The sequence below is a fragment of the Macaca nemestrina genome, chromosome 9, assembly GCF_043159975.1.
Source record: "Macaca nemestrina isolate mMacNem1 chromosome 9, mMacNem.hap1, whole genome shotgun sequence".
Classification (NCBI taxonomy): Eukaryota; Metazoa; Chordata; class Mammalia; order Primates; family Cercopithecidae; genus Macaca; species Macaca nemestrina.
Window position 1 is genome coordinate 131,707,608 of NC_092133.1, and position 26,545 is coordinate 131,734,152.

Consider the following 26,545-nt stretch of genomic DNA (forward strand, 5'->3'; position numbering starts at 1 on the left):
ATTAAAAGAATGTAGTCTTTCATAGAAAGAATTGGTCTTTCAAACAGACTTCTTCAATATTCTTGTCTCTTCCTAATCATGTATTTTAGCATTTTTCTTTTGCCACTTCATTGATCTTTATGCTTTCTTTGTTAAAAAAAAAAAAAAAATTGTTAAATGACATATTTCCCTGTTTTCTATATGAGGTGTGTTCCCACTTAGTAAGATGAGCTGCAGGCTTAAATAGTAAACAGTGAGAAACTTAAATCACCCTGGTTTCCGTCTTCACGTGTATTGTAAAAATGGCGTCAGTTCCCCTGTAGCCCCAGCTGCTCTGGACGGTGAGGCAGGAGGATCACTTAAGCCCAGGAGTTGGAGGAGCTATGATGGCGCCACTCTGTGACAGAATAAGACCATGTCTCTCTTAAAAAAAAAAAAAAGGCCTAGGTAATTGTTAAGGGGCAGCAGCTTATTCACTACTTCTCTTCGCTCTATAATATCCTTAGCAACTTTGGATTCAAAAGCTGTTAATGTCTCTGTCAGTTCCGTGTTGTCTCCCATCCTTTTAAAGGGGGTATTTATAGGTACACCACAGTAAATCAGTATCCGTGATATTCTTTAATTTCTTACCCTCTTCAGTTGTTCTTATTTATGTTTCAGTATCCCTGAACTAAAATGCAACTAAATTTAAGTCTTATTTTTTGCTGGGCACAGTGGCTCACGCCTGTAATCCCAACACTTTGGAAGGCTGAGGTGGGCAGATCACTTGAGGTCAGAAGCTTGAGATCAGCCTGGCCAACATGGCGAAACCCCATCTCTACCGAAAATACAAAAATTAGCCAGGCGTGGTGGTGCGCACCTGAAGTCCCAGCTACTCGGGAGGCTGAGGCACAATAACCCCTTGAACCCAGGAGGCAGAGGTTGCAGTGAGTCAAGATCACGTCACTGCGCCACTGCACTCCAGCCCAGGCTACAGAGTGAGACCCTGTCTCCAATCAATCAATCAATCAATCAATCTTAATTTTTGAACTGCACATATACATATAACACACTGTGGGAAAGTTTGGCAGTTCCTCAGAATATTAGATACAGAATTATTATATGATCTGGCATTTCAGCTCCTAAGTCTACACCCAGAAGAACTGAAACAGGGACTCAGACACTTGTGTGCCTGTGTTCATGGCAGCCTCTGTGGAAACAGCCCAAGTGTCTGCCAGCAGATGGATGCATGCACAAAATGTAATATACACAGCCCGAGTGTCTGCCAGCAGATGGATGCATGCACAAAATGTAATATACACACAAACACACACACGCTGAAACATGCGGTAACATGATGGGCAAATACTGTGATTCTACTTATCTGAGGTGCCCAGAATAGACAAACTGATAAGAGGAAGACAGTAGAGTAAGGGCTACTAGGGATGGGGAATTAGTGTTGAGTGGATCCCGAGTTTCTGTTGGGTGTCATGAAAAGCTCTGGAGATGGATACTGGTGGTGGTTGCGCACCATTCTGAATGTTATTCAATGCCACTGAATTGTACCTTTGTAGGGGTTAAAATGTTTTTATATGTTCTGTATATTTTACCACAATATGGAGATTCATATCTATAAAAAATATACATCTTATCGAATATGCTTTAAATGTTGCCACTTAACATTATGTGGAGAACAATAACTTCATACTGCTCGAGTCTGACAATGTATATAAATTAAGTTAGCAGAGACCCAGGTTTCTGTGAAATTCTTAAAGCCTTTTTGACGCCTCTTGCATAAAAGTCTTCCCATGTTACCACTCCAGGCCTTGCTGAAATGTTCTCCTTCTGTTTATTTCCAGGGGATGGAGGTATGTTCCACAACTCCTCGTGGCCGAGTGTGTACAGCTTCTTGTAGTGGTGATGGCTGCAGACATTTTGAGTTGTTTTGGTAGGCCCTTGACGTTAGCTTTGTTTTCACTTGCACTTTGTCTGTTTAGAATTTGTGGAAGTCATTTCTTTACCCAAGAATGACCTGCTGCAGAGACTCCATGGTAAGCATTCTCCAGACCGCAACCCAGCTTTCTCCAGTTTCCCCTTCCCCATCCCAGCAAATTGGGTACTAAATATAACTCCGTATCTTTCTCTTTTTGATACCACTAAAGTCAAATGCCTAGCAACTTGTAAAACTTGCAGGTGACCACTACTAATTTTCCCTTCTGGGTGGCACAGAGTTTGAAAGTAGGAGCAAAGCATTCTGGGTCAAGTGCAAACTTTTGGTAGGGGCTTTTTCTCCTACAGAGCGGCCCAAATGACATTCTTGCTGAGTAGCCAAAACGATTCTACACTTTAAACCTTCAATCCATAGCGATGCAAAGGTGTGGGTAGAGAAGCTGTTAGCTTTTCCTGAGTATGCTAGTATGAGGGACAGTCCTTTGTGGAGGCTGTATGTTCGAGGAGAAATTGATGATACTCCAACAAATATTTGAGGTATTTCCTGTATACTTGGTGTGATACGCTTTTCACATAATAAACCAGACTAGCCGTGTGGCCCTTAGAAATCACTGATCATAGGCCGGGCACGGTGGCTCACGCCTGTAATCCCAGCACTTTGGGAGGCCGAGGCGGGCGGATCACCAGGTCAGGAGATCGAGACCACGGTGAAACCCCATCTCTACTAAAAATACAAAAAACTAGCCGGGCGCGGTGGCGGGCGCCTGGAGGCTGAGGCAGGAGAATGGCGTGAACCCGGGAGGCGGAGTTTGCAGGGAGCCGAGATTGTGGCACTGCACTCCAGCCTGAGACAGAGCGAGACTCCGTCAAAAAAAAAAAGAAAAAAGAAATCACTGGTCATGGAGATGCATTGTATACTTCCTGGCCACCCATCTTTTAGGGACTTTGTAAACAGTAGGTAAGCTTACGGAGAGAAAACTCCTTTGATAAAACCACGAGAGGAGACACCGTATGGAGGCGCAGCATGGGCCTTTCAAGGAGCGCCTCCGTCCGGGCCGGCAAATCCCTGCCACTCATCCAGAAAGAAGCCAACACTTTTCATCACGGGAATATTTTACTGGGTATAAGTGTTTTAGGTAATTGACACCTGATTTTTCTACTGTTTTTAAGTGATTACTTCAAATGTGACTTGAAGCATTGTTTGGCCTGAAGCTTTAAGACCAGTTTCTTAAGCTTTTCCCTGAGCGTCAGCGGCTTACAGTTTCACTGAATAAGCAGGGCGCCTGGTTTTGAAATGTCTGTTATTTGTTTGAAAATCTGAGTGTGTCTTTCAAAGGCTGCTATGATTTATTTGGATAAAATCAGATTTCAGATCCCTCGACAGCTTCCACTCCGGCTTCACCTTTCCAAAAACTAGATCTAAGGTAGAGGCCACCTTGACAGCTGAAAGCCACAGTTAGAACAATCATACTGAATGGATACAATAATTTGTCTTGCATGTATTTAGAGAAAGGCGTGACAATCAGTACGAGGCAGCGCAGCTCAGAGTCACAGGCCCGACTCGGTTTGAGGCTCCGCAGACCATAATTAGCTGTCACGTCAAACAGGTTCCAAAGCCTCTCTTGGCTTTTTTCATAACACAGGAACAATGACAGCCCCTCCCTTTGAGGAGGTGTGTGGAAAGTAGGGTGACGTAGGCAAGTGTGAAATGCCATGCGGGGTTATCTTTTAGTAGAAGAGTATCCTTTTTTAAAAATGTCTTCCTTCTCCCTTCCACCTTCTTAACTTCCCTTTTGGTCTTAGAAGAGGGAGAAAAAACAGAGTAAGTGAGGTAAGTGAGGGGAGGTGGAGAGAGGGCGACTGTGGCTATAAAGGAGGAGGGATAAAAGAACCGAATTGCCTAGCTTTAGTAGAATCAAAACATGGTAATAAAACCATTTATTCAATAAGCAACATTTGAGAAATCGGAAGGAAGGTATTACACTTTAAGATCAGTTTGCTGGCTGGGTGTGGTGGCTCACACCTGTAATCCCAGCATTTTGGGAGGCTGAGGTAGGCTGATCACTTGAGGTCAGGAGCTCCAGACCAGCATGGCCAACATGGTGAAACCCCATCTCTACTAAAAATACAAAAATTAGCCAGGCGTGGTAGTGCATGCTGGTATTCCCAGCTACTCAGGAGGCTGAGGCAGGAGAATCGCTTGAACCCGGGAGGCGCAGGTTGCAGTGAGCCAAGATCGTGGCACTGCACTGCAGCCTGGCGACAAAGCGAGACTCCATCTCAAAAATATAAAAAATAAATAATAATTTTTAAAAAGATCAGTTTGCCACAAAGAGTAGCATCTGCCAGTTACTAAGCACCTGCTATGCCCAGGAGAGTAGGACATGCTCCCTGCCTGCAAAGGTCCCCAAGCTTGTTCCCAAACAAGCGGCTAGGAAAACAAAAGGCTGATTTTACATCTGGTAACCTCCATCTGAGTGAAACAGAAATTTTAATGAAAGCCTGTGGTAATAAGGTCCTGAGACCTCATTCTTGGTAGTGTATCTCCAGTCCTAACATGCACACAGTTTAACTTGCCAGGGGAAAATATGTATCCCCTAGCAGCAGAAAAGACGGAATCCCTAAGATCCTACATAATCATCACCATCTAGCTTCAGAATAACAAAGCCCTACCCCAGCTGTAAATGAGGTATAGTGACTGGCTCTATACACTTCCAACTTTACTGTTTTAACACATAAAATCATTATCCCTGATGTTCTTGTCTCATGCTAGGAATGTAATCTTGCCTTTATAGTCTTTATTCTTTAAGATCCTTATAGGCAAAAAAAAAAAAAAAAAAAAAGTATCACCAGCATTTAGCATAGGAACTGGCATATAGTACTTGCTCCGCAAATACTGATTGAATAAGATATTTTGTCCTTCCTTAATGGCATGGTCTAAGTTGTTTTCTTTGCTTTCCACAGCGCTGGTAGCTGAAGAACATCTTACAGTGGACGCCAGGGTCTATTCCTACGCTCTAGCGCTGAAACATGCCAATGCGAAGCCATTTGAAGTGCCCTTCTTGAAATTTTAAGGCCAAATGTGACACTGGCCATTTTTGTAAGCAAGACCGCCAGGCCTTCTCCACTAAGACTTTGTGTTCAACTTAGTTCCGTGTAGATTTGCCATTAGCTTTTTCCTAAAATAAAAGCACAGAACAGATGTGGTGGTGGTATGGAACTGCAAATTACAGGTAGGTTGTGACCCTCATTTCAATAACCAGCTAAAATTAACAAAAAAGAAGATAAATGCAAGTACGTTTACTCCAGTTTTTTTAAAGCTCAACAGCAGTTAACTGCAGCTCAATTACTTTTCTAGTCTAGTCTGGTAGACAGGGATATTTGTACAGGAAAACAGACCTGAGTTCCAAATTAGGTCAACTATTTCCACTCTCAACCCCCACTGTAAAATTCTGTAGCTGGGCATGCAAATAACCGTGTACTCCGTTGGTGTTTAACACAGCGTTAAAATGAAAAAAAGACTCTTTGGCCTCTTCTAATTGAATTTTTACTATGCAAAATTCATCTAGGGTAGTTGAATCCAACTAGGGTAGGATTCAGTAGAATCCACAACTAGTTTAAGTCCACCTATTTACTGAAACTGAACCAGCTAATTTTAAGTAAGGAAAATGGTTGATTCCATTCACTACACCGAGGCTAGGAGACTAATGAAAATTCAGGGCCATCCCTCAAGCATGTGCACATACTTGAGGATCTCTTTTCCTATCCTTACCTCAAAGAGTACTTGAAGTTTCTGAAAACAAATCCGTAAGACTGATATGGTTTGGGGCAGTAATATCTTGATGTTAAACCATGAATAGAACTAGCAAGATCAGCCAGTATGTGAAACCCAATACAGAGTACTTCGGAGCAAGAAGTACAGATTGATGTGGTTCCCATTTCATTACAGCCTGAAACCCTGTCATCCAGCAGTTCTACCAGTGTTCCTGGGCCATTTTCTTAGCCTCTTTAGTGAGTTTAGCTCTTTTTGTATTGACTTTTAGGGCCTCCAGCAGCTCCACGATTTTCCAGGACTTTCCAGTCTGGCCCCCACAGAAGTCTCAGGACGATTCCCATCCAGCCCTAAGTCATGTTTCTAGCCTGGCTCCAGCGGGTAAGCCAGGCCCTACGAACCAGATGAAAGGGCTCTCCAGATAAAATCAGGGTGCTAATGCCAGAAGGCTACAGTATATCCATTTGTCCACAGGCTCACTGTCTGAGCCCAGGATATTTTTCTCTGTGAAACTGTCTTTACACTGGACTTCCTAAAGATAAAACAATTATGGAAATACAGAACTTTATAGATGAAGCTGTCTAGCCCTATACTTGTGAAAATTAAGATCCAACTACTTCCTATAATGGTAGCCTTCCCTTATGCCTCTAACCCTTTTTTAAATCCCGATTTCAATCACAGGCATTGTGATTCTTCACAGCTCTAACTCTTCTTAGCTCTCAAAGCCACAGGCCATCATTGAAATCGAGAGAGAAGCGCAGCCCAGTCTTTCCACATAGCCCAGTTCCTCCCCAGCCACTCCCCATGGGAATGACCTCTGCAGCTGACCCTTATCCTCTCCTTCTTCCTCAGAGTGCCACTTAGAAGTGAGAGCCAAATCCTAGGATGTATCCCTAAATGCCATTTCTATTTTTTATAAACATGAAAAGGTTGTGCTTTGGAAATTAAGTCTGTTTGAGAACTGGCAGTCTGGCTAGCACTGTTTTAAAATGTTTCTTTGCCCTGCATTTAAAAACTGAAGGTTTCCTATTATTAAAAGCCATATTTCCACCTTCTTTAGGGAAAAAAAATCGGACATCATAACACTGGGTCGATGTTTTTTATGGTAACAGTGGTCTGAGGCCCTCGGCAGATGCTCTCCGAGCCATTGTTAACATCCTGCCTGCCTTCATCTGCCTTGCCCCTGTGACTATTTGGCTTTGTAAGCATAAGCTACGTAAGACATACTACACTTAAGAAACTAAACAGCAGTGAAAACCCATACTTCTGAAAAGGGTGTCTTTTAAAAATTAAGTTTGATCTTTTGGGAAATAAAGCACATAGTTTTCAAAATGATTTACCAAGAACTATGCTTTTAAATGGAGACTGGGATATGGTTTTGAGATCACTGTTTTCCTGTTTCCTCCCCAATGTTAGTCACATATATGATTACCCGTAAGTTGGTCACCGTCCGACAATAATTTAGGATTAAAGTCTGAAGTGTAATTACATTTGACTTTTATAGGCATCTCAGGGTGGACTTCTTATAAATACACTGAACTTATACAAATGATCTTAGAAAATGTTTAATATCAGATTTCTTTATTTTTTTTCCAACACAACTGAGTCAGTTTTCTTAAATAAAATTTATTGTCTACTGTTTACACTCATGTTGCTGCTGTGAGTACAACAACAGACACAAATTCCTAGCATGAATTACGCATTGTTCACCCCCACTAACTACAGACATTGCTTGAGAATTAGATCTTTGCTTTAGGGATTTAAACAGAAAAGAATCAGGGCCTAGAATCTTGAAAGAGTATTCTCAAGTGACTGGTTGGAGTTAGAAGGCATAGCCAATACAGGCAAACAGCACGATGATGCTGTCACTAGGAAGGGAGGAGGAGGTGGAGGAGCCTTAGAAGCAGTTGTTTCTAGTGACAGAAATAACTGGACACTTGATTTTGCCCATGTGGGCTAAGTGGCTGCTTTGAGAAGGGACAAATAAAAATGAGGTGGGGTGGGGAGTAGGGATACCATGAGTTAAAAAAGTATAAAAAGTAATTATCTAAAATATAGATTAGATATAAATGTTCCAGAACTCATTAAATAAGCTCAAAAATACTGGAAAGTGGCAATTTGAACTACATTTATTTTTAAACAAGTGGGGGCAATATTAAGTGTTTTGAATGTTATGTGCAAAACGAATCCATGTCACCATCTCACTGTCATGATTTAACACAGCAAGGTAGATACATTGGTTTCCAGCATTACAGGCAACACTAGATGTACTTTTTTTAAATGAATAATGTAAACTTGAGTTTTAAGGCAGCGGGTACTAATGCTGCACACACACTTAGCTCGGTGCCCATTTCAGAGACGGGTCAGCCAGCACTTGAAACAAGAAACTGAGGGGAGAAAAGGGGAATCACCAGTGTCATCTGACAAAAGCGATCCGTCCAGATGTTCTCCCTTTCACACGCACAGAATGAAGTCTCTGAACATTCAGAAAAACAAAGCACCCATGCCACCAACTTCGGCCTGTTCTTTCACAAAGATTTCAAAATACTGATAAATAATAGTGACTGCCAGCAGGATTCCAGTGCCGGACCCAATGGCCCCCAGGAAGTCGGCCAGCACCGACAGGGCACCGATGCACAAACCGCCAAACGCAGCCGCGGTGGGGATGTACCTAGGAGACAAAACCCCGAGTTAGGCAGCAGCAGAGACGAAAACAGGTCGAGGCGCAGCAGCCATAGCTGGGTCTAAAGCCTCCCTGAACTCCAGGGGGAACGGACTGCTGTATGGAGGGCTGTGCAGGACACGGCGTGGGAACGGGAGCTCTGATCCAGGCAAAGACTCTGACCTTAATTTCCAGAAACTGGTCAACAGCCAAGAAAGACAATATATGATCTTACAGGAGATGAGATTCCTGGACAGATTTAAATATTAAGATGTTTAAGATTTTTAAATGAGTAACCTTTCGTTCCCTCTTGTGGAATGAAGAGTAAGTATCAACAAATTTGTGTCATAAGATTCTGCAAATCCACTTAAGTAATTCAACCTCGGCTGCACAGTAGAATCACCTGGAAAACTTAAAAATGGAATTTAAAATACTGAAAAAAGATTAAAGGCGGTGAGAGGTGAAACAAGAACAGCAGGATGATGACAACTGGAGCTGGAGATCCATCATACTATTCTGCAGTCTGTGTTCTAAATAAATAAAAAGTTTAAGGAAAAATACTGGTGCCTTTTCAACAAGTGGTGCTGGGACAACTGGATGCCCCCATACGAAAGAAGGAATCTGGATCCCACCAGGCATGGCGGCTCACGCCTGTAATCCTAGCACTTTGGGAGGCCAAGGCAGGCAGATGATTAGGTCAGGAGTTCAAGACCGGCCTGGCCAACATGAGGAAACCCTGTCTCTACTAAAAATACAAAAAGTAGCCGAGCGTGGTGGCGCATGCCTATAATCCCTGCTACTCGGGAGGCTGAGACAGGAGAATCGCTCGAACCCGGGAGGTTGAGGTTGCAGTGAGCCAAGATGGTGCCACTGCACTCCAGCCTGGGCAACAAAGCGAGACCCCATCTCAGGAAAAAAAAAAAAAAAGCTGGCTGGCCATGGTGGCGCACACCTGTGGTCCCAAGCTACCCTGGAGGCTGAGGTGGGGAGGATCGCTTGAGCCCAAGAGGGGGAGGCTGCGGTGAGCCGTGATTGTGCCCCACTTCACATCCACTGGGATGGCTGAAATTAAAAAGCCAGAGCTGGTGCTGGCGAGGACAGGCAGCAGGGGAACCTCACACACCACTGGTGGGAATGTGGACGGGAGCAGCCACCCTGAAGACAGCTGAGCAGCTCCTCAAAATGTTCAACACAGAGTCAGTTACCATGTGACCCAACAATTCCACTCCTTGAGAAATGAAAACATCCACACAAAATCTGTACAAGTATGTTCACAACAGCATTATTCATAAAAAGTGGAAACAACCCACATTTCTATCAACTGATAAAGTGTGGTAAAGCCCTACAATTGAATCTTATTCATGAAAAGAATTCAGCACGTGGACTGTGAAAACATGATGCCAAGTGAAAGCAGCCACTTACAAAATAACAGACATCGTATGATTCCATTTACATGAAATGTGCAGAAGAGGCACGTCTGTAGAGACGAAGTTAAAAGTGACTGCCTGGGGCTGGTGGTTGGGCGGGTGGGCCAGTAGGTACAGGGTTTCCTTCTGGGTGGTGACAATGTGTTTAAAATCAAACTTAGGAATGTACAAGTCTGAATATACTAAAAAACACTGGACAACATACTTCGGGTGAGTGAATTACATGGTATCTGAATTTTATCTCAATAAAGCTATTACCAAAAAAATGAAACCCTGATGTCTGGAACTCACCCCAGACCAAATAAGCCACAATTCCTGGGAAATCCTTTTTAAAAGTTCTCTGGTGATTTTACGTGCAGCCAGCTAATCTGCAAGATTTTATCACTGGGATGAGCAGAGCAGTCACCACAATCTCAATTAATAATTCAGTTGTCGGTTTTGACATGGAAAACAAGTTCTGTGTGAAATTTTGATTCATTTGTCTGAATGGAAGGGCTTTAAATATGAACTTGAACAAAGAAAAACATTTAGCCATCACTGAAAGACTGAAACACAAACACAGGCCTAGAAAGGCGTCCATCTAGCGGCCTTACCTATTAAGCTCATGAACCATAGAGGTATCCCGGTGGCCCCTCATTACCATCTGCTGTTCTTTCAGCTGTTTAGCTACCTGCCGAGAGAAAAGCTACTTTGAAAATCCAACTCCAACATTTCACTGCTTACATCTACCACGTTCTATGTGAAGTGCTTCCCACACACTAACAAGTAACATACAATAACCTGAAAGTTACATTGTCATATCATTCACATGAAGCCTGAGGAAACCAAAGTTTCAGTGCCACTCCATTCCATGTTAGCCATATGAAACCAGTGCTTCTCAACCCTTCTTCAATTACCAAACAAGATTTTGTGTTGCAGGAGGGTTGCAAACCACTGTAACAGCTAAGAATTTTTTACTTTTGGGAACCAACATTTAGCCCATTGGGGTGACAATGACTCATTAAAAATGTATAAATTAAAGTTTAAGTTATAAAGGAGTGTATCAACTACTATTTTGACAATTAAATATGAATTTTCCAAAAACAAAGTTTTTACTTTTTTTTTTGAGACAGAGTCTCGCTGTCTCCCAGGCTGGAGTGCAGTGGCGGGATCTCGGCTCACTGCAAGCTCTGCCTCCCGGGTTCACGCCATTCTCCTGCCTCAGCCACCCAAGTAGCTGGGACTACAGGCGCCCACCACCGTGCCCAGCTAATTTTTTGTATTTTTAGTAGAGACGGGGTTTCACCATGTTAGCCAGGATGGTCTCAATCTCCTGAACTCGTGATCCACCCATCTCGTGATCCACCCAATCCCAAAGTGCTGGGATTACAGACGTGAGCCACCGCGCCCGGCCTATTTTACTTTTTAAAAAATTTTTTATTTATCTATTTATTTATTTATTTTGAGACGGAGTCTAGCTCTGTCGCCAGGCTGGAGTTCAGTGGCACAATCTCGGCTCACTGCAACTTCCGACTCCCAGGTTCAAGTGATTCTCCTGCCTCAGCCTCCTGAGTGGCGTGAGCCACTGCACCCGGCCTTTATTATTTTTTTGAGACAGGATCTCGCTCTGTCACCCAGGCTGGAGTGCAGTGGTGCAATCTTGGCTCACCGCAACCTCCACCTCCTGGACTCAAGTGTTAATGCTCCGTCTGAACCTCCTAAGTAGCTGGGCCCACAGGCACGCACCACCATGCCCGGCTAATTTTTTTTTTTTTGTATTTTTTAGTCATGACGGGGTCTTGCCATGTTGTCCAGGCTGGTCTCAAAACTCCTAAGCTCAAGCGATCCAGCTGCCTCAGCCTCACAAAGTGCTACGATTACAGACGTGAGCCACCACGCATCGCCAAGAGTTTTATTTTAAAATAAACCAAACACTTACATCTTTGGCTGAGGAGCCAGACACTTCAATCCATGTCTTAGAGAAAAATGCGCATGATCCCAACATGAAGATGATATAAACAACGACATGGACGGGATCCTCAAAGATGGCGCCCATGGACTCGGGAGGAGAAAGATAGTAACACAGGCCTCCAACTGGGTAAGAACGTGCGGGTCCTCCCCCACTGACATCCTACAGAACAGGGGTACAAAGAACAAGTGGTCAACCTAATTAGGAATACATTTGTATGACACTTCAAACTTCTCAGAAATGACAGTGTTTTAAGTTCAAGGCATGTACAGCTAGTCATTCTATGTAGCTTCAGAATGTCCTTTTGTGTCTAATACCTTCACTCCTTCAAAGTTACACAATGAGCACCTGTTACATGCAAGACACTGAAAATATATTATGAATCAAATTTTTAAAAATTGTAATATATTACAAAATCTTCCATTACTGAAAACAGGAATATGATTACATTTACAATCGACCTCTGATTATACTGAAAATCTGAAAATTTCTGAGTTATGAGTATCCAGTCAGAATATTCAGAGCCCTATGAGTAATCCTTCCATATGAAAACAGTAATGCAATCAACTAAAATATTGACATAAAACTTTAACTTGCTGCCTAAACTTTATGTGGCTTGTATGTTATTATAAGGAGTAATCTTTTAATAAGTATAATAACTGGATTTTTATCTACACACTTAAAAAGTCTTATAGAAATAGGAACAGTATTATTTGCTCATATTAAATAAAGTTTTGGGGTATACAGATGGGGGTGAGAAACTAATTTTTAGTTGCAATGATTACAGTACCTGGTTCTTGAATTTATGACTGTGAAATGCTTTCTTTACTGTGCCCCTGGAATCACTAATCCCAGATCAAAAGCACCATCTCCCAATAATTCTCTCATTAAGAAGAAGCTTACTCAAGGTCATAACACAATTTGCACAGGACCAACTACTCAAAGCACTAACACTAGGAAATTCTCATCAGAGTAATAACTACTCCTGGACTATTCTGAGGAGGACAGAAACAGCATTCTTCTTACTCCTGTCTCTAACTTTCGTGTCCTCGTTATAACATTAGCCACATTTGTGTTAAATGAATGGAAAAGAAGTATTATGAATAAAGGGAATCCTATTCCCTTCAACTGATACATAAGAGTTACTGTCTTACTCTCTTTAAAAAAAAAAAAAAAAAAGGCCGGGCGCGGTGGCTCAAGCCTGTAATCCTAGCACTTTGGGAGGCCGAGGCGGGCGGATCATGAGGTCAGGAGATCGAGACCATCCTGGCTAATACGGTGAAACCCCGTCTCTACTTAAAAAAATACAAAAAACTAGCCGGGCGAAGTGGCGGGTGCCTGTAGTCCCAGCTACTCGGGAGGCTGAGGCAGGAGAATGGCGTGAACCCGAGAGGAGGAGCTTGCAGTGAGCTGAGATCCGGCCACTGCACTCCAGCCTGGGTGACAGAGCGAGACTCCATCTCAAAAAAAAAAAAAAAACAAAAAACAGCGATTTCTTTAAATGGCATTCAGTCAAAGCAGAAAGGTACAATGAAAAAGCAGAGGTATAATGAAAAAGATAGTACATGAAGACAAATGCACAGAATAAACACCATATTGCAAGAATAACTGTACAAGAAAATACTATTCTTTGGTGGGGTGCAAATTCTAGAATTACATACTGTGGCAAAGAATAAAGGACATTAGTCTTTTAAAATTCTATTATTTTTGAGACACGGTCTCACTCTGTCACCCAGGCTGGCATGCAGTGGTATGATCATAGCTCACTGTAGCTTCGAACTCCTGGGCTCAAGCGATCGTCCCACCTCAGCCTCCTGAGAAGATAGGACTACAGGCACATAACACTGTACCCAGCTAGTTTTTAAATTCTTTTGTAGAGATGGGGTCTCGCTATGTTGCCCAGACAGGTCTCCAACTCCTGGCCTTTAAGCTATCCTCTCTACTTGGTCTCCCAAAGTGCTGGGATTACAGATGAGAGCCAACACTCCGGGCTAAAATCTGTAATTTTAAGAGGGAAAATGCCCCTTTGTTAGGTGACAGAATTTAAACCTATGAAAATTCAGTCCCACAGTAACTCACGCTTCAATAACAAAGTGGCTAGACTGTTTTAGAAAAAATTATGACAAGGGGGATGTATATGAGAATGTACAGGATTATATTACTAGCAGCACCGCTGTCTCTACCATCTAGTTAACAGCATGCCTGTCTCTAGCCCAGCTCATCACAAGCTGGTTTACTGCCGTTCAGACCTTGAAAAATGGAGGAGGCCTGGAGGCAGGGTGGGAGATAGGAAAGGATAGGATGAGTCCAGCATCTCATATGTTAGCAGCACAAATAGCAGTTTTTATTTTTAGTTTTGGGAGACAGAGTCTCGTTCTGTCACCCAGGCTGGACTGCAGCAGCATGATCTCAGCTCACTGCAACCTCCATCTCCCGGGTTCAAGCAATTCTCCTGTCTTGGCCTCCTGAATGGTTGGGACTACAGGCATCTGCCACCATGCCTGGCTAATTTTTGTATTTTTAGTAGAGATGGGGTTTCACCATGTTGGCCAGGCTGGTCTCGAACTCCTGAGCTCAGGTGATCCACCCGCCTCAGCCTCCTGAAGTGCTGGGATTATGGGAGTGAGCCACCACGCCCAGACAGCAAAGAGCATTTTTGAGAAAACATTACTATAGACAATACTGGAATAAGATGACAAAACAGGAAATTACTTTTATGAAATCAACCACAATTTTAGCTTAAAAGGTCATTCAAATGAGATGTGAAAGTGCTTCCTGGACAGCAAAATAATAAAAAGCACTTGGGCAATCTTAACTTCTGCAACACTTACCAGTTCTTCCAGATACGTACTAAACTCTGCTATATAGGTAAGTGAATCTGAAAATATTATAGCAAATGCTCCAATGTTGACCTCATTCTGTTAAAAATACAACCATGAAATGCAAATTATAATCAACTGTAAATAATATAAATAAACATAATACTCACGGCCCACTGTCCTAGTAAATTTACTAAAAAGTTGCCACTAAATCGAACAGACAGCATCTGGGAAATAACATACAGGTTTGACACCAAGGCCGACTGGAGGATGATGGGGATGTTGGAGGTGTAGAAGAGTTTGATGGGGTAGCTGCTGTACTGTCCTCGGTAGCGGGCCGATTTAATGGGCAAGTCAACGCGAAATCCCTAAAAAAGAAAACCAAGAGTTAAGTGGGGGAACTAGACACATTAAGAAAAGAACAGAGACCAGAGAGGGAAAACAAAGAACAGTGGGGAGGATGAAAAGACAATGCCGGCTGGGTGCGGTGGCTCACGCCTGTAATCCCAGCACTTTGGGAGGCCGAGGCAGGTGGATCCTGAGGTCAGGAGATCAAGACCATCCTGGGCAATGTGGTGAAATCCCGTCTCTACTAAATTACAAAAAATTAGCCAGGCGTGGTGGCGGGCACCTGTAGTCCCAGCTATTCAGGAAGCGGAGGTAGGGGAATCGCTTGAATCCGGGAGGCGGAGGTTGCAGTGAGACGAGATTACGCCACTACACTCCAGCCTGGTGACAGAGCAAGACTCCATCTCAAAAAAAATAAAAAATAAAAAATAAAAAAATAGCCAGGTGTGGTGGCACGTGCCTGTAATCTCAGCTACTCAGGAAGCTGAGGCAGGAGAAGCACTCGAACCCAGGTGCTGGAGGTTGGAGTGAGCTAAGATCGCGCCACTGCACTCCAGCCTGGGCAACGAGAGCAAAACTCTCAGGGAAAAAAAAAGCAAAGACAATGCTAACGAAGACGTTCTGCCTTTTAAAGTGTCGAGAGTCTGCTTCCTGCTGATGGGCCAAAACAAAAACCAAGAAAGTACAGAGACTCCAATATTTCACACCCTAAAATCAGAGTCTGGAGACTCGAATTGCAAAACTGTATTTCCCCTGATCTTAAACTCTGACTTGTCAAACACGAGCATGTCAGATGGCATCGTCTTCCAGAGCACAGTGAAAGTCTACATCCCACTTACTTTGGTGAAAAGGTTACACTTACTTGGAAATATATAACAACAGCAAACACAAAAACTGTGGCAATGAGGTTCATGAGATTGGGTAAGTTCTGCCGGTAAAAAGCCTCCCGCAAAGCTCGGACTTTGTCCGTCCTGGTGGCCAACAAATGGAACAGAGCGATGACTGCGCCCTCGAACTCAGTACCTGTAAAATCAAGACAGACACGACCTGTGGACTCCTTGTCCACAGCTGTCCCAGAGCTCAAACAAATCACTGTGAAAGTCCAGTATACAGCAGAAAATATGAGTCAAAAGAATTCGCCAATGTTTGCTTTATGATATAGCCATGTGAGCAGGTTCTACAAATATTTAGATCATTGAGGCAAATCTATCTTTTTATAGCATAAATCCGAAGTTTTCTCAAGAGGCTATTCTTGATGAAAACATACAATGTAAAATTTACCAAAGCAAAATTTCATTCATAGAGATTTGCCTCTCCTTTACTTTAGGGAAGGAAGAGAGTATTTTTAGAAAAAAATAAAAAAGCAGCAAAGCAGAGCAGAGATGTCAGAATTAAGAGATAGATGTCACTCTATCAAGCCTGCCTTGAGGTTTACTGCACCAAGAACATTAATAATCATTACAATTTTCTTAAGGCTGGGATCAGAGTTTAGGTATTAACCACTTAGGACAGTATCTGTTAGAAGTGGAGATGAGGAAGGGGAAAGAGAGAATGAAATATTTCAAAACTTCGGTGCTATTACAAAGCCAATTAGAAGAGCAGCAAAGTAGGAGTGCTCTGGGTGGATTCAATGAACAAGTCTTTCCATTTGAAAAATCTAAAATCCACTACCTTGTTATCCCCCCTACGGATGCTGAAATCAGTCAAATAAATGACTTCTGCAGCAATGCCTTAAGCAAGGTTAACAAACGAAATTTTAAAACTCTGTTTGCAACCACTGAAATTTTAAATGAGCAGAGGCTAAAATTTTGGTACTATTCTCGCTGAGGTAGTGTGGCTTACTCCACACATCTCTGCGTATTAAGTTTTGAAGAATTCGCATTCCTTATCCCCTAGGAGGGCAAACCAGAATGGCTCTAGGCATGTACTGCGACACGATGGGTTTTCCCAGCACACATCCAGCAAAACGCGTGCAGTTGCAGTCACTGTGCGATGTACCTCTGCCAGTGTTAATGGTAGTGGGACTAAAGGCCTTCCAGACAATGGTCTCACAGATGTTGGTGGCAATAAAGAGGGAAATCCCAGACCCCAAGCCGTAACCCTTCTGTAGCAGCTCATCTAACAGCAGCACAATCAAACCAGCAACAAACAACTGTGGGGAAAGAAATGCAAGTAAGCAGAAGCAAGAACAAACTCAAGAAAGGGGGAGAGGAACACCATGGGCTATTTCCAAGCTAGGGGCGTTTTGAATATTAAGGCCTGACCGTTGCAATTTCACTACGATGACCAACTGCATCTTTTGGCCTGCTTTCATTTACCCAGGCCAATCCAGAACAGTAAGAGGACTGGAAATACCGTTGCGTTATAAAGCAGACATTTCAACTTTAAAGTCTATTTACACTTATCTGAATAGTTTCTTTTGCAATGTTTAAATAAAGCCTGTTTGAAAAGCACACTGAAACAAAAAAAATGATCACAGTATTCTAGAATTTATGACAGCAAGAAACTGAAAACATCCCAAATACCTCCAAGGAAGTAAAAAGTCAGATGAATTCTGGTATAATAGCAAGACGGAAATGTACACTGCCATCAAAGGGTAAGTCTAAGGGCTGTGCTGATCCTTTGAAAAAAGCATTATATATGTATTATATATATGTATATTCTATACAATGTGTACAGAATAAAAAACAACACAAATATGTACTCAAATATGTACTCCAGCAACAATGTAAAAATGCATTCTATACACATAGTGACAAAGATTGAATGTAAATTTGAAGACAGTTAAGGTTAAGCTCATAATGTTTTTAAAAATGAAAGCATACTAACTTTAATTTATGGGATATTGAAAATTCTGAACTTGCTTCCTGGAGAAGACATTCCTGTAAAAGCATGCATTAATGAAAAACAATCCCTAGCCTTGCAAGTGACCTCCTCCGTCATCTGACCCCTTCCCTGCACTGGAATAAGCTAATCAAGACAGGAAGAAAACATGCTTCCATGCCCCAACTTCACACATGTCCCCACTTTAAAGACCCCCCCCGGCAGAAGTGGGGAAGTCACTTCCATTCCTCCCAGTTCTCAAGCCGCCCCCCTCATTTTGTACTCACTTGATCCAGTATCACCTGCTAGAAGAGCCACCAAACTAACCACATGAGACCCTTTTAGGCATGCTTACCTTAGACAGTGTTGTTTTTTCCTTAACTGCCACTTCAATAGTTGGACAGAGCCTAACTTGTCTATTTACAGTCTTTTAGTCTGAGTTTCAATGGACAGGAGAAAGGGTATGATTCTCCAAACTTCTAAGAGAGATCATGCTAATCCTTTACTGCTTGAAAACCAAGTTTGACATTTTGACAAAATAATGTAGCGGTTAGGACTTACTACCGATTCTATTGAACCACAATCATGTCATGAGTGAACAGATACTCCCCATCATAAACCGAGAAACCCATCCTATGCAGGAAATAACAGCTGTCCATGAACATCAGCCACCAGACAGCGTCGTGATGGGCCTTGAGAAATGAGCTCTCCAGAGTCCCACAGCAGCTCTGAAACCACTCGTTCTCCAGACCCCTGTTCAGAACAGGGACCATTGGACTACAGAGTCATTCATATCTGTCCTGTGAAAATTAAACTTGGGTTTTTCCAAAGGGAAGAAGAAATTATAGAGAAATGAGAAACGGTTTCTATAATTAAGGGAATAAAAGACAGTAAATATCATGCATGCCTGTGAAAAGGGATAGGAACCCAGGAAGTGGCAGGAGCGTCTATAGTGATGGGACCTGAACCCTAACCGCGTGTGCACGGGGAATGGATGACATGTATGATGAGCTAGTATAAACATGGCACTTAACATTTTAACCCTGCATGGCACCTACACACAACTTAGTTTTGTCAAACTACCTTTTGTTAAGTATGTCAAAACATACTTACCTTTATTACATGCCATGCACACTGATATTCTCTAATAGTTTTTTAAAATTTTTAATCAAGACCTGCTATTTAGATTTCTAAACTCACTAGCTGAAAAACACTAACCATGTGAATGAAAACATGAACAAATAAGGTGAGAATGAAAACATGAACAAATAAGGTGAGAAATACCTTCCACAACGGCATGCAAACAGTTTTCAAAACCTATGTTTCTGGGTGAAACACACTGATCCAATCATAGCTCTTCAGTGTATCCACATATTTTCAATCTTAGCAATGTCTTGAAAGACACAAATTGGTCACTGCCCACCTATAATCAAACGTGACATCTCTCTCTCCACATTAACAGAAGAATTCACCGTAACACACATATTTGTGTATCAGAATTCATGTAAATGAATTAGTATACATCCACTTCACTTGTTTCATTCTTGGACTGTAACTATTTCTGATTTCTGACTACTGAAAATAAACATTAAAATAGCTTAACTATTTCATATCAATTTAAATCCATAACTGACTCTGTAAGAAGTCAATCCTATAGCTAGCTAGCTGAGAATCACTCAGGGGAGATTCCTTAGGAATCTGAATATATCCTTAAGTAAGATACTACAGACATTTTCTTGATGTATAATGTTCTACGAGCTACATGCCAGTTCTAAGTGTCTTTTAAAAATCAAGATTATTCTAAACTCTGGATTGCATAAAGTGCTATAAAGAAATAAAACTGAAGGCAACAATTGGCCGGTCCATACTGTCAACGATGCCTAAAGCATATGAAGAGAAACCCCAAGCACTGAAAGGCACTAAAATCAGACTCCAGAATATCTTCTCTCCCCATCCAATGCGCCTCTTTCCCTAATTCCCAAGGGCTGTAAATTTGCCAATCAAGTGATTTGTAAATGGAGAAATAAAGACAAAGTTAATCTTTTTTATTTTTTAGAGACAGATCTCACTCTGTTGCCCAGACTGGAGAGCAGTGGTGTGACCTTGGCACACTGCAACCTCCAACTCCCAGGTTCAAGCAATTCTCCTGCCTCAGCCTCCCTAGTAGATGGGGGATTACAGGCATGCACTGCCATGCCTGGCTAATTTTGGTGGTGTTATTTTATTTTATTTTTTGAGACGGAGTCCGGCTCTGTTGCCAGGCTGGAGTGCAGTGGCACAATCTCAGCTCACTGCAACCTCTGCCTCCTGGGTTCTGCCTCAGCCTCCTGAGTAGCTGAGATTACAGGCATGCACCACCATGCCTAGCTGATTTTTGTATTTTTAGTAGAGACAAGGTTTCACCATGTTGGAAAGGATGGTCTCGACCTCCTGACCTCGTGATCCACCTGCCTCGGCCTCCCAAAGTGCTGGGATTACAAGTGTGAGCCACCGCACCCAGCCAATTTTTGTGTTTTTAGTAGAGACGGGGTTTTCCCATGTTGGACAGACTGGTCTCAAACACCTGACCTCAAGTGATCCGCCCGCCTCGGCCTCCCAAAGTGCTGGGATTACAGGTGTGAGCCACCACACCTGACAGTTATTCTTTAAGGAAATGTATCTTCTACCAAATGGGAACACACTGGGGATCAGAAAGCTTCCAAAGAACCTGATCATTCATTAAAAAGTCCTGCCCTAGACCAGGTGTGGTAGCTCACACCTCTAATCCCAGCATTTCAGAAGGCCGAGGCAGGTGGATCACCTGAGGTCAGGAGTTCAAGACCAGCCTGGCCAACATGGCAAAACCGTCTCTACCAAAAATACAAAACTAGCTGGACGTGGTGGCAGGCCCCTGTAATCCCAGCTACTTGGGAGGCTGAGGCAGGAGAACTGCTTGAACCCGGGAGGCAAAGGTTGCAGTGAGCCAAGATTGCACCATTGCCCTCCAGCCTGGGAGACACAGCAGGACTCTGTCTCCAAAAAAAAAAAAAAAAAAAATTCCTGCCCTAGTCAAATGACAAAATAGTTCCATCTCATTAGAAAAGTCAGTTTATTGTTCATGCTAAATAAATACTTGAACACTATAACTTTTGTGGATATAAATTACACTCATTAAATAATCTTATGTTTTGCTTCCTACATAACGTTTCTAATTTAAAAAACAGAATGCTCTGCAATCCCAGCACTTTGGGAGGGTGAGGCGGGTAGATCACCTGAGGTTGGGAGTTCAAGACCAGCCTGACCAACATGGAGAAACCCTGTCTCTACTTAAAAAATACAAAATTAGCCGGGCCTGGTGGTGCATGCCTGTAATCCCAGCTACTCAGGAGGCTGAGGCAGGAGAATCGCTCGAATCCAGGAGGGGGAGGTTGCGGTGAGCCAAGATCGCGCCACCACACTCCAGCCTGGGCAATAAGAGTGAAACTCCGTCTCAAAAACAAAAACAAAAAAACAGGATGCTCAACCACACCAGTCTGAGACAGTCAGATTTCTCTCAATGTATATATTAATAAACTGGTACTTGAGATTATTAAAAAATGTTTTTCTGAGCTTGATCTTCATCTTTTGAACTGATAGAAAAAAAATTCCTGGCTGGGTACGGTGGCTCACACCTGTAAGCCCAGCACTTTGGGAGGCCAAGGCAGGCGGATCAGGAGGTCAAGAGACCGAGACCATCCTAACCAACACGGTAAAATCTCATCTCTACTAAAAATAGAAAAATTAGCCAGGCGTGGTGGCACCTGTAGTCCCAGCTACTCAGGAGACTAAGGGAGGAGAATCGCTTGAACCCAGGAAGGGGAGGTTGCAGTGGGCCGAGATTGTGCCATTATACTTCAGCCTGCCAACACAGCGAGACTCTGTCTCAAAAAAAAAGAAAAAATTTCCTAAACTAATCTGAATTTCATAAAGTGAACAAGAAGAGGCATTTCCAAGAAAATCAGGACTCCAGATACCCATTTTTTTCTTTTTTTTGGAGACAGAGTCTCACTCAGTTGTCCAGGCTGGAGTGCTGTGGCGCGATCTCGGCTCACTGCAAGCTCCGCCTCCCAGGTTCACGCCATTCTCCTGCCTCAGCCTCCTGAGTAGCTGGGACGACAGGCACCCGCCACTACACCCAGCTAATTTTTTTGTGTTTTTAGTAGAGCCGGGTTTTCACCATGTTAGCCAGGATGGTCTCGATCTCCTGACCTCGTGATCTGCCCCATGGGCCTCCCAAAATGCTGGGATTACAGACATGAGCCACCATGCCCGGCCTCAGATACCCATTGTTTATTAACTTAAACAAACTTCTTTTCAAAACACAAGAAAGATAACTTAAGTACAATCCGTTCTTGGGTAATTTATCTAAATGGTTTTTAAGGATTGTACAATGGAAAAATATCTTCTAAACTTAACATACTTTAAGATACTTAGGGCTGGGCGTGGCGGCTCACGTCTGTAATCCCAGCACTTTGGGAGGCTGAGGTGGGCAAATCATGAGGTCAGGAGTTCAAGACCAGCCTGGCCAACATGGTGAAACCCCATCTCTACCAAAAATACAAAAAATTAGCTGGGCGTGGTGGTTGGCACCTGTAATCCCAGCTACTCAGGAGGCTGAGGCAGGTGAATTGCTTGAACACGGGAGAGGAGACGGAGGTTGCAGTGAGCTGAGATCGTGCCACTGCACTCCAGCCCAGGCAACAGAGTGATACTAAATCTCAAAAAAAAAAAAAAAAAAAAATGATACTTAGGACACTGATAATTATGTTGGCCTTTAAAAATTCCATTCCCAAGTGGCTGGGCGGTGGCTCACGCCTGTAATCCCAGCACTTTGGGAGGCCGAGGCGGGTGGATCATGAGGTCAGGAGATCAAGACCATCCTGGTTAACACGGTAAAACCCTGTCTCTACTAAAAATACACACACACACACACACAAAATTAGCCGGGCGTGGTGGCGGGTGCCTGTAGTCCCAACTACTCGGGAGGCTGAGGCAGGAGAATGGTGTGAACCCGGGAGGCGGAGCTTGCAATGAGCCGAGATCGCACCACTGCACTCCAGCCTGGGCGACAGAGCAAGACTCCGTCTCACCAAAAAAAAAAAAAAAAAAAAAAAAAATTCCATTCCCAAGCATCCATTTAAAAAACCCACAGAACATATTTATGTGTGTATAAATAGTGTTTCACTGACTCTAAGATATTACCATTTAAAACATTATTTTGTGTACTACTAAGAAAAGAATACTGCCAATTAACTTGTGACAGAATACCTTATTACAAAGAATTTTAATTTTCTCCTTACAAAAAGGTATTTTAGACCTCGAGGTAGATATTTGTCCTCTAGCTTGCCCTTCTATATTTAAACAATAACCTTCATTTCAGTAACAAATCACAGCAGATTTTCTGAACACCTTTAGACAGCAACTGAACTCAAACAGCCGTTCTGTCAAGAACGCACTCAGCCAACTAACGTCACGACGACGTGAACAAGCCGACACACACGCGGGCAGTGACACCACCACTGTCTCCTGGCGGACCGCAAGTGGAAGGCACTGTTTACTGTACAGAAACACCCTGATTCCAGAGACATCACAATGTGACAACTGTGCATCTCAAGAATCAATACAGTTGATCCATAATTCTTGGTATTATGCAGTTATGAAGCTCTTAGAATAAATTTGAATTTTTCACATCAACACAATTTGAACACATCACGGTCATAGAAGGTTTTAAAAAAAAATGTACACATATCACTTCAGTGATCAAAATACTACAATCAAATAATTCAACAGTAAGAAAATGAACAAGTCAATCACCTAAAGAACTGTTAGAAAAGAAAAAAGGCATCAAACTGTTTTGTTATCTGCATAGGAAAATATAGGATTTCTTACCTGAATAATGATAAGGAGACAGATCCCGGCACCCATTTCCGCAGGGTCCCCGTACATCCCCGTCATGACATACACAATGGCTTGCCCGATGGTAATGATCATACCAAACACTGACGAGAAGTGGGGGAAAGGAGAGCACGCTTACCACCACCGACAAGGAAAGCCCGAGAAAACATCTTTACCGCAAGCAGTCTCAAACTTGGAAAATGCTCTTGAACTGCATTAATGCTCACATTTCTGGGCTCCATTGAATAAAGCTCTATCTTTCGGTGTATCTCCCACTTCAATGATTTTGGCTCCAGCTAACAACTGCATAATCAAACCAGATGTTACAATTGGGGAGATACCCAATTCCATTAAAGTTCCTGGAGAGGAAGGGGAGAGAAGTGTGCAATGTTTATTGTACACGATACAAACGGATTTACGGGTGTCCCACTCCCTAATTACCTCAACTGAAACACACGTGTAAATTTTAACAAGCAAATTTTCATTTCTTAAACATTCATTGCTAAGAAAAGTTCTCATTTATTAACACAATCCTGCAACAATGCCCTGAATAAAAAGTACTTTAGGCTTGGCGCAGTGGCTCACGCCTGCAGTCCCCCCACTTTGGGAGGCCAAGGTGTGTGGATCACTTGAGGTCAGGAGTTCCAGACCAACTAGCCAACATGGTGAAACCCTATCTCTACTAAAAATACAGAAATTAGCCAGGTGTGGTGGCGGGCACCAGTAATCCCAGCTACTCAGGAGTCTGAGGCAGGAGAATTGCTTGAACCTGGAAGGCAGAGGTTGCAGTAAGCCGAGATTGCACCACTGCACTCCAGTCCGGGCAACAGAGTGAGACTCCATCTCAAAAACAAACCAAAAAAAAAGAATGTATAGTGAGAAATAAGAAAATCAAATATGCCAATTGTGTAAGGAAGGTATGGAATTAAGTAATTCTACACTACCGAGAATTTTTCCTGGGCCACTCTGTCACATCACTCCCTTCAATCCTGTTTTCATAAATGCTGAAAAGGTGGCCTTCATGTCAGAAAATATTCCACCTTAAGGGGGATTTTTTATGTCATCTCAGATACTTCCTCAATAGTAAAAAAAATAAAAACAGGTTTTAGTGTTTAAGACATTAGATGGATTTATTGGCCAGGCGTCGTGGCTCACACCTGTAATCCCAGCACATTGGGAGGCCAAGGCCAGCGGATCACCTGAGGTCAGGAGATCAAGACCATCCTGGCCAACATGGTGAAACCCCATCACTACTAAAAATACAAAAATTAGCCAGGTGTGGTGGCGTGCGCCTGTAGTCCCAGCTACTCAGGAGGCTGAGACAGGAGATTCCCTTGAACCGAGGAGTCGGAGGTTGCAGTGAGCCAAGATCGCACCACTGCACTCCAACCTGGTGACACAGTGAGACTCCATCTCAAAAAAAAGGCCGGGCACAGTGGCTCATGCCTGTAATCACAGCACTTTGGGAGGCCGAGGCAGGCAGATCACAAGGTCAGGAGTTTGAGACCAGCCTGGCCAATATGGTAAAACCCCTTCTCTACTAAAAATAAAAAAGTTAGCCAGGCATGGTGGCACGCGCCTGTAGTCCCATCTACTCAGGAAGCTGAGGCAGAAGACTCGCTTGAACGTGGGAGGCACAGGTTGCAGTGAGCTGAGATCATGTCACTGTACTCCAGCCTGGGCAATAGAGTGAGACTCTGTCTCAAAAAAAAAAAAAAGAAAAAAAAAGACATTAGATAGACTTCTTAAATCACCAAAATTTTTTTTTTTTTTTTTTTGAGATGGAGTCTCGCTCTGCCGCCCAGGCTGGAGTGCAATGGCCAGATCTCAGCTCACTGCAAGCTCCGCCTCCCGGGTTCACGCCATTCTCCTGCCTCAGCCTCCCAAGTAGCTGGGACTACAGGCACCCGCCACCACGCCCAGCTAGTTTTTTGTATTTTTTAGTAGAGACGGGGTTTCACCGTGTTAGCCAGGATGGTCTCGATCTCCTGACCTCGTGATCCGCCTGTCTCGGCCTCCCAAAGTGCTGGGATTACAGGCTTTAGCCACCGCGCCCAGCCAAATCACCAAAATTTTTTATTGCAAAATAGCTCTAGTCCAGAATTAGATTTAATCAAGCTTTAATAAATATCTGATATAGGAAATATGGCATTTCAAATCAGAGAAAAAAAGAATGGACCTGGGCAAAAAAATTGGCCATTTTTAGGAAATTAAACCTAGATTCCTTACCTGATGCCTCATGCCTTACATCTAAATAAATGCTACATATATAGAAATTCTTTGTCTTTTTTTTTTTAGACAGAGTCTCGCTGTCACCCAGGCTGGAGTGCAATGGCACGATCTTGTCTCACTGCAACCTCCACCTCCCGGATTCAAGCAATTCTCCTGCATCAGCCTTCCGAGTACCTGAGATTATAGTCGTGAGCCACCATGCCTGGCTAATTTCTGTATTTTCAGTAGAGATGGGGTTTCACTACATCGGCCAGACTGGTCTCGAATTCCTGACCTCAGGTGATCTGCCCCCTCGGCCTCCCAAAGTGCAGGGATTACAGGTATGGGCCACTGTGCCCAGCCTCCACGTATAGAAAATTTAAACATAAAGGATAAATGACAAAAATACTAGAAGGAAATATGGGTGAGTAGCTTATCATCTTGGGGAAGAAAGTCTTTTTAAGCATGGCAAAAAATCTAGAAGCCACAAAGGAAAAGATGGAAGATATGATTGGCTACAACTATGAAACTTCCACGTGGCAAAAGGCAGCATAACGGTTAGAATAAAACTATTTAGGCGGGCACGGTGGCTCACGCTTGTCATCTCAACATTTTAGGAAGCCGAGGCAGGCAGATCACTTGAGGCCAGGAGTTTGAGAGCAGCCTAGGCAACAAAGTGACACCCTGTCTCTACAAAAAATTAAAATACTAGCC

General features: G+C 43.0%; 2 protein-coding genes across 4 annotated transcripts in view; one reads left to right on the plus strand and one right to left on the minus strand.

The window, feature by feature from the left end:
* The window catches only part of LOC105490612 (nudix hydrolase 5), a 30,998-nt gene extending 23,311 nt beyond the window's left edge, over positions 1–7,687 (plus strand). For 2 of the 3 annotated variants that reach the window (XR_011608262.1, XR_011608263.1), the window contains exons 8-10: positions 1,818–1,906; positions 4,873–5,008; positions 5,952–7,687. Coding sequence is in view for 1 of the 3 variants with exons in the window: in XM_011756407.3 (XP_011754709.2) it covers positions 1,818–1,826; positions 1,956–2,009; positions 4,873–4,982 (173 nt within the window). In the remaining 2 variants the exon portion in view is untranslated. Of the gene's footprint in view, positions 1–1,817; positions 1,907–1,955; positions 2,010–4,872; positions 5,111–5,951 lie in introns of those variants that run through there. The other variant, XM_011756407.3, reaches the window with a different exon arrangement.
* LOC105490613 (SEC61 translocon subunit alpha 2) overlaps positions 4,872–26,545 on the minus strand; it is a 41,663-nt gene continuing 19,989 nt past the window's right edge. The window contains exons 5-12 of the mRNA XM_011756410.2: positions 23,848–23,979; positions 23,615–23,724; positions 16,883–17,036; positions 15,747–15,907; positions 14,707–14,904; positions 11,688–11,879; positions 10,363–10,439; positions 4,872–8,351 (exon numbers count right to left, since the gene is read on the minus strand). Of these exons, the coding sequence (XP_011754712.1) occupies positions 8,165–8,351; positions 10,363–10,439; positions 11,688–11,879; positions 14,707–14,904; positions 15,747–15,907; positions 16,883–17,036; positions 23,615–23,724; positions 23,848–23,979 (1,211 nt within the window). The 3' untranslated portion in view covers positions 4,872–8,164. The remainder of the gene's footprint in view (positions 8,352–10,362; positions 10,440–11,687; positions 11,880–14,706; positions 14,905–15,746; positions 15,908–16,882; positions 17,037–23,614; positions 23,725–23,847; positions 23,980–26,545) is intronic.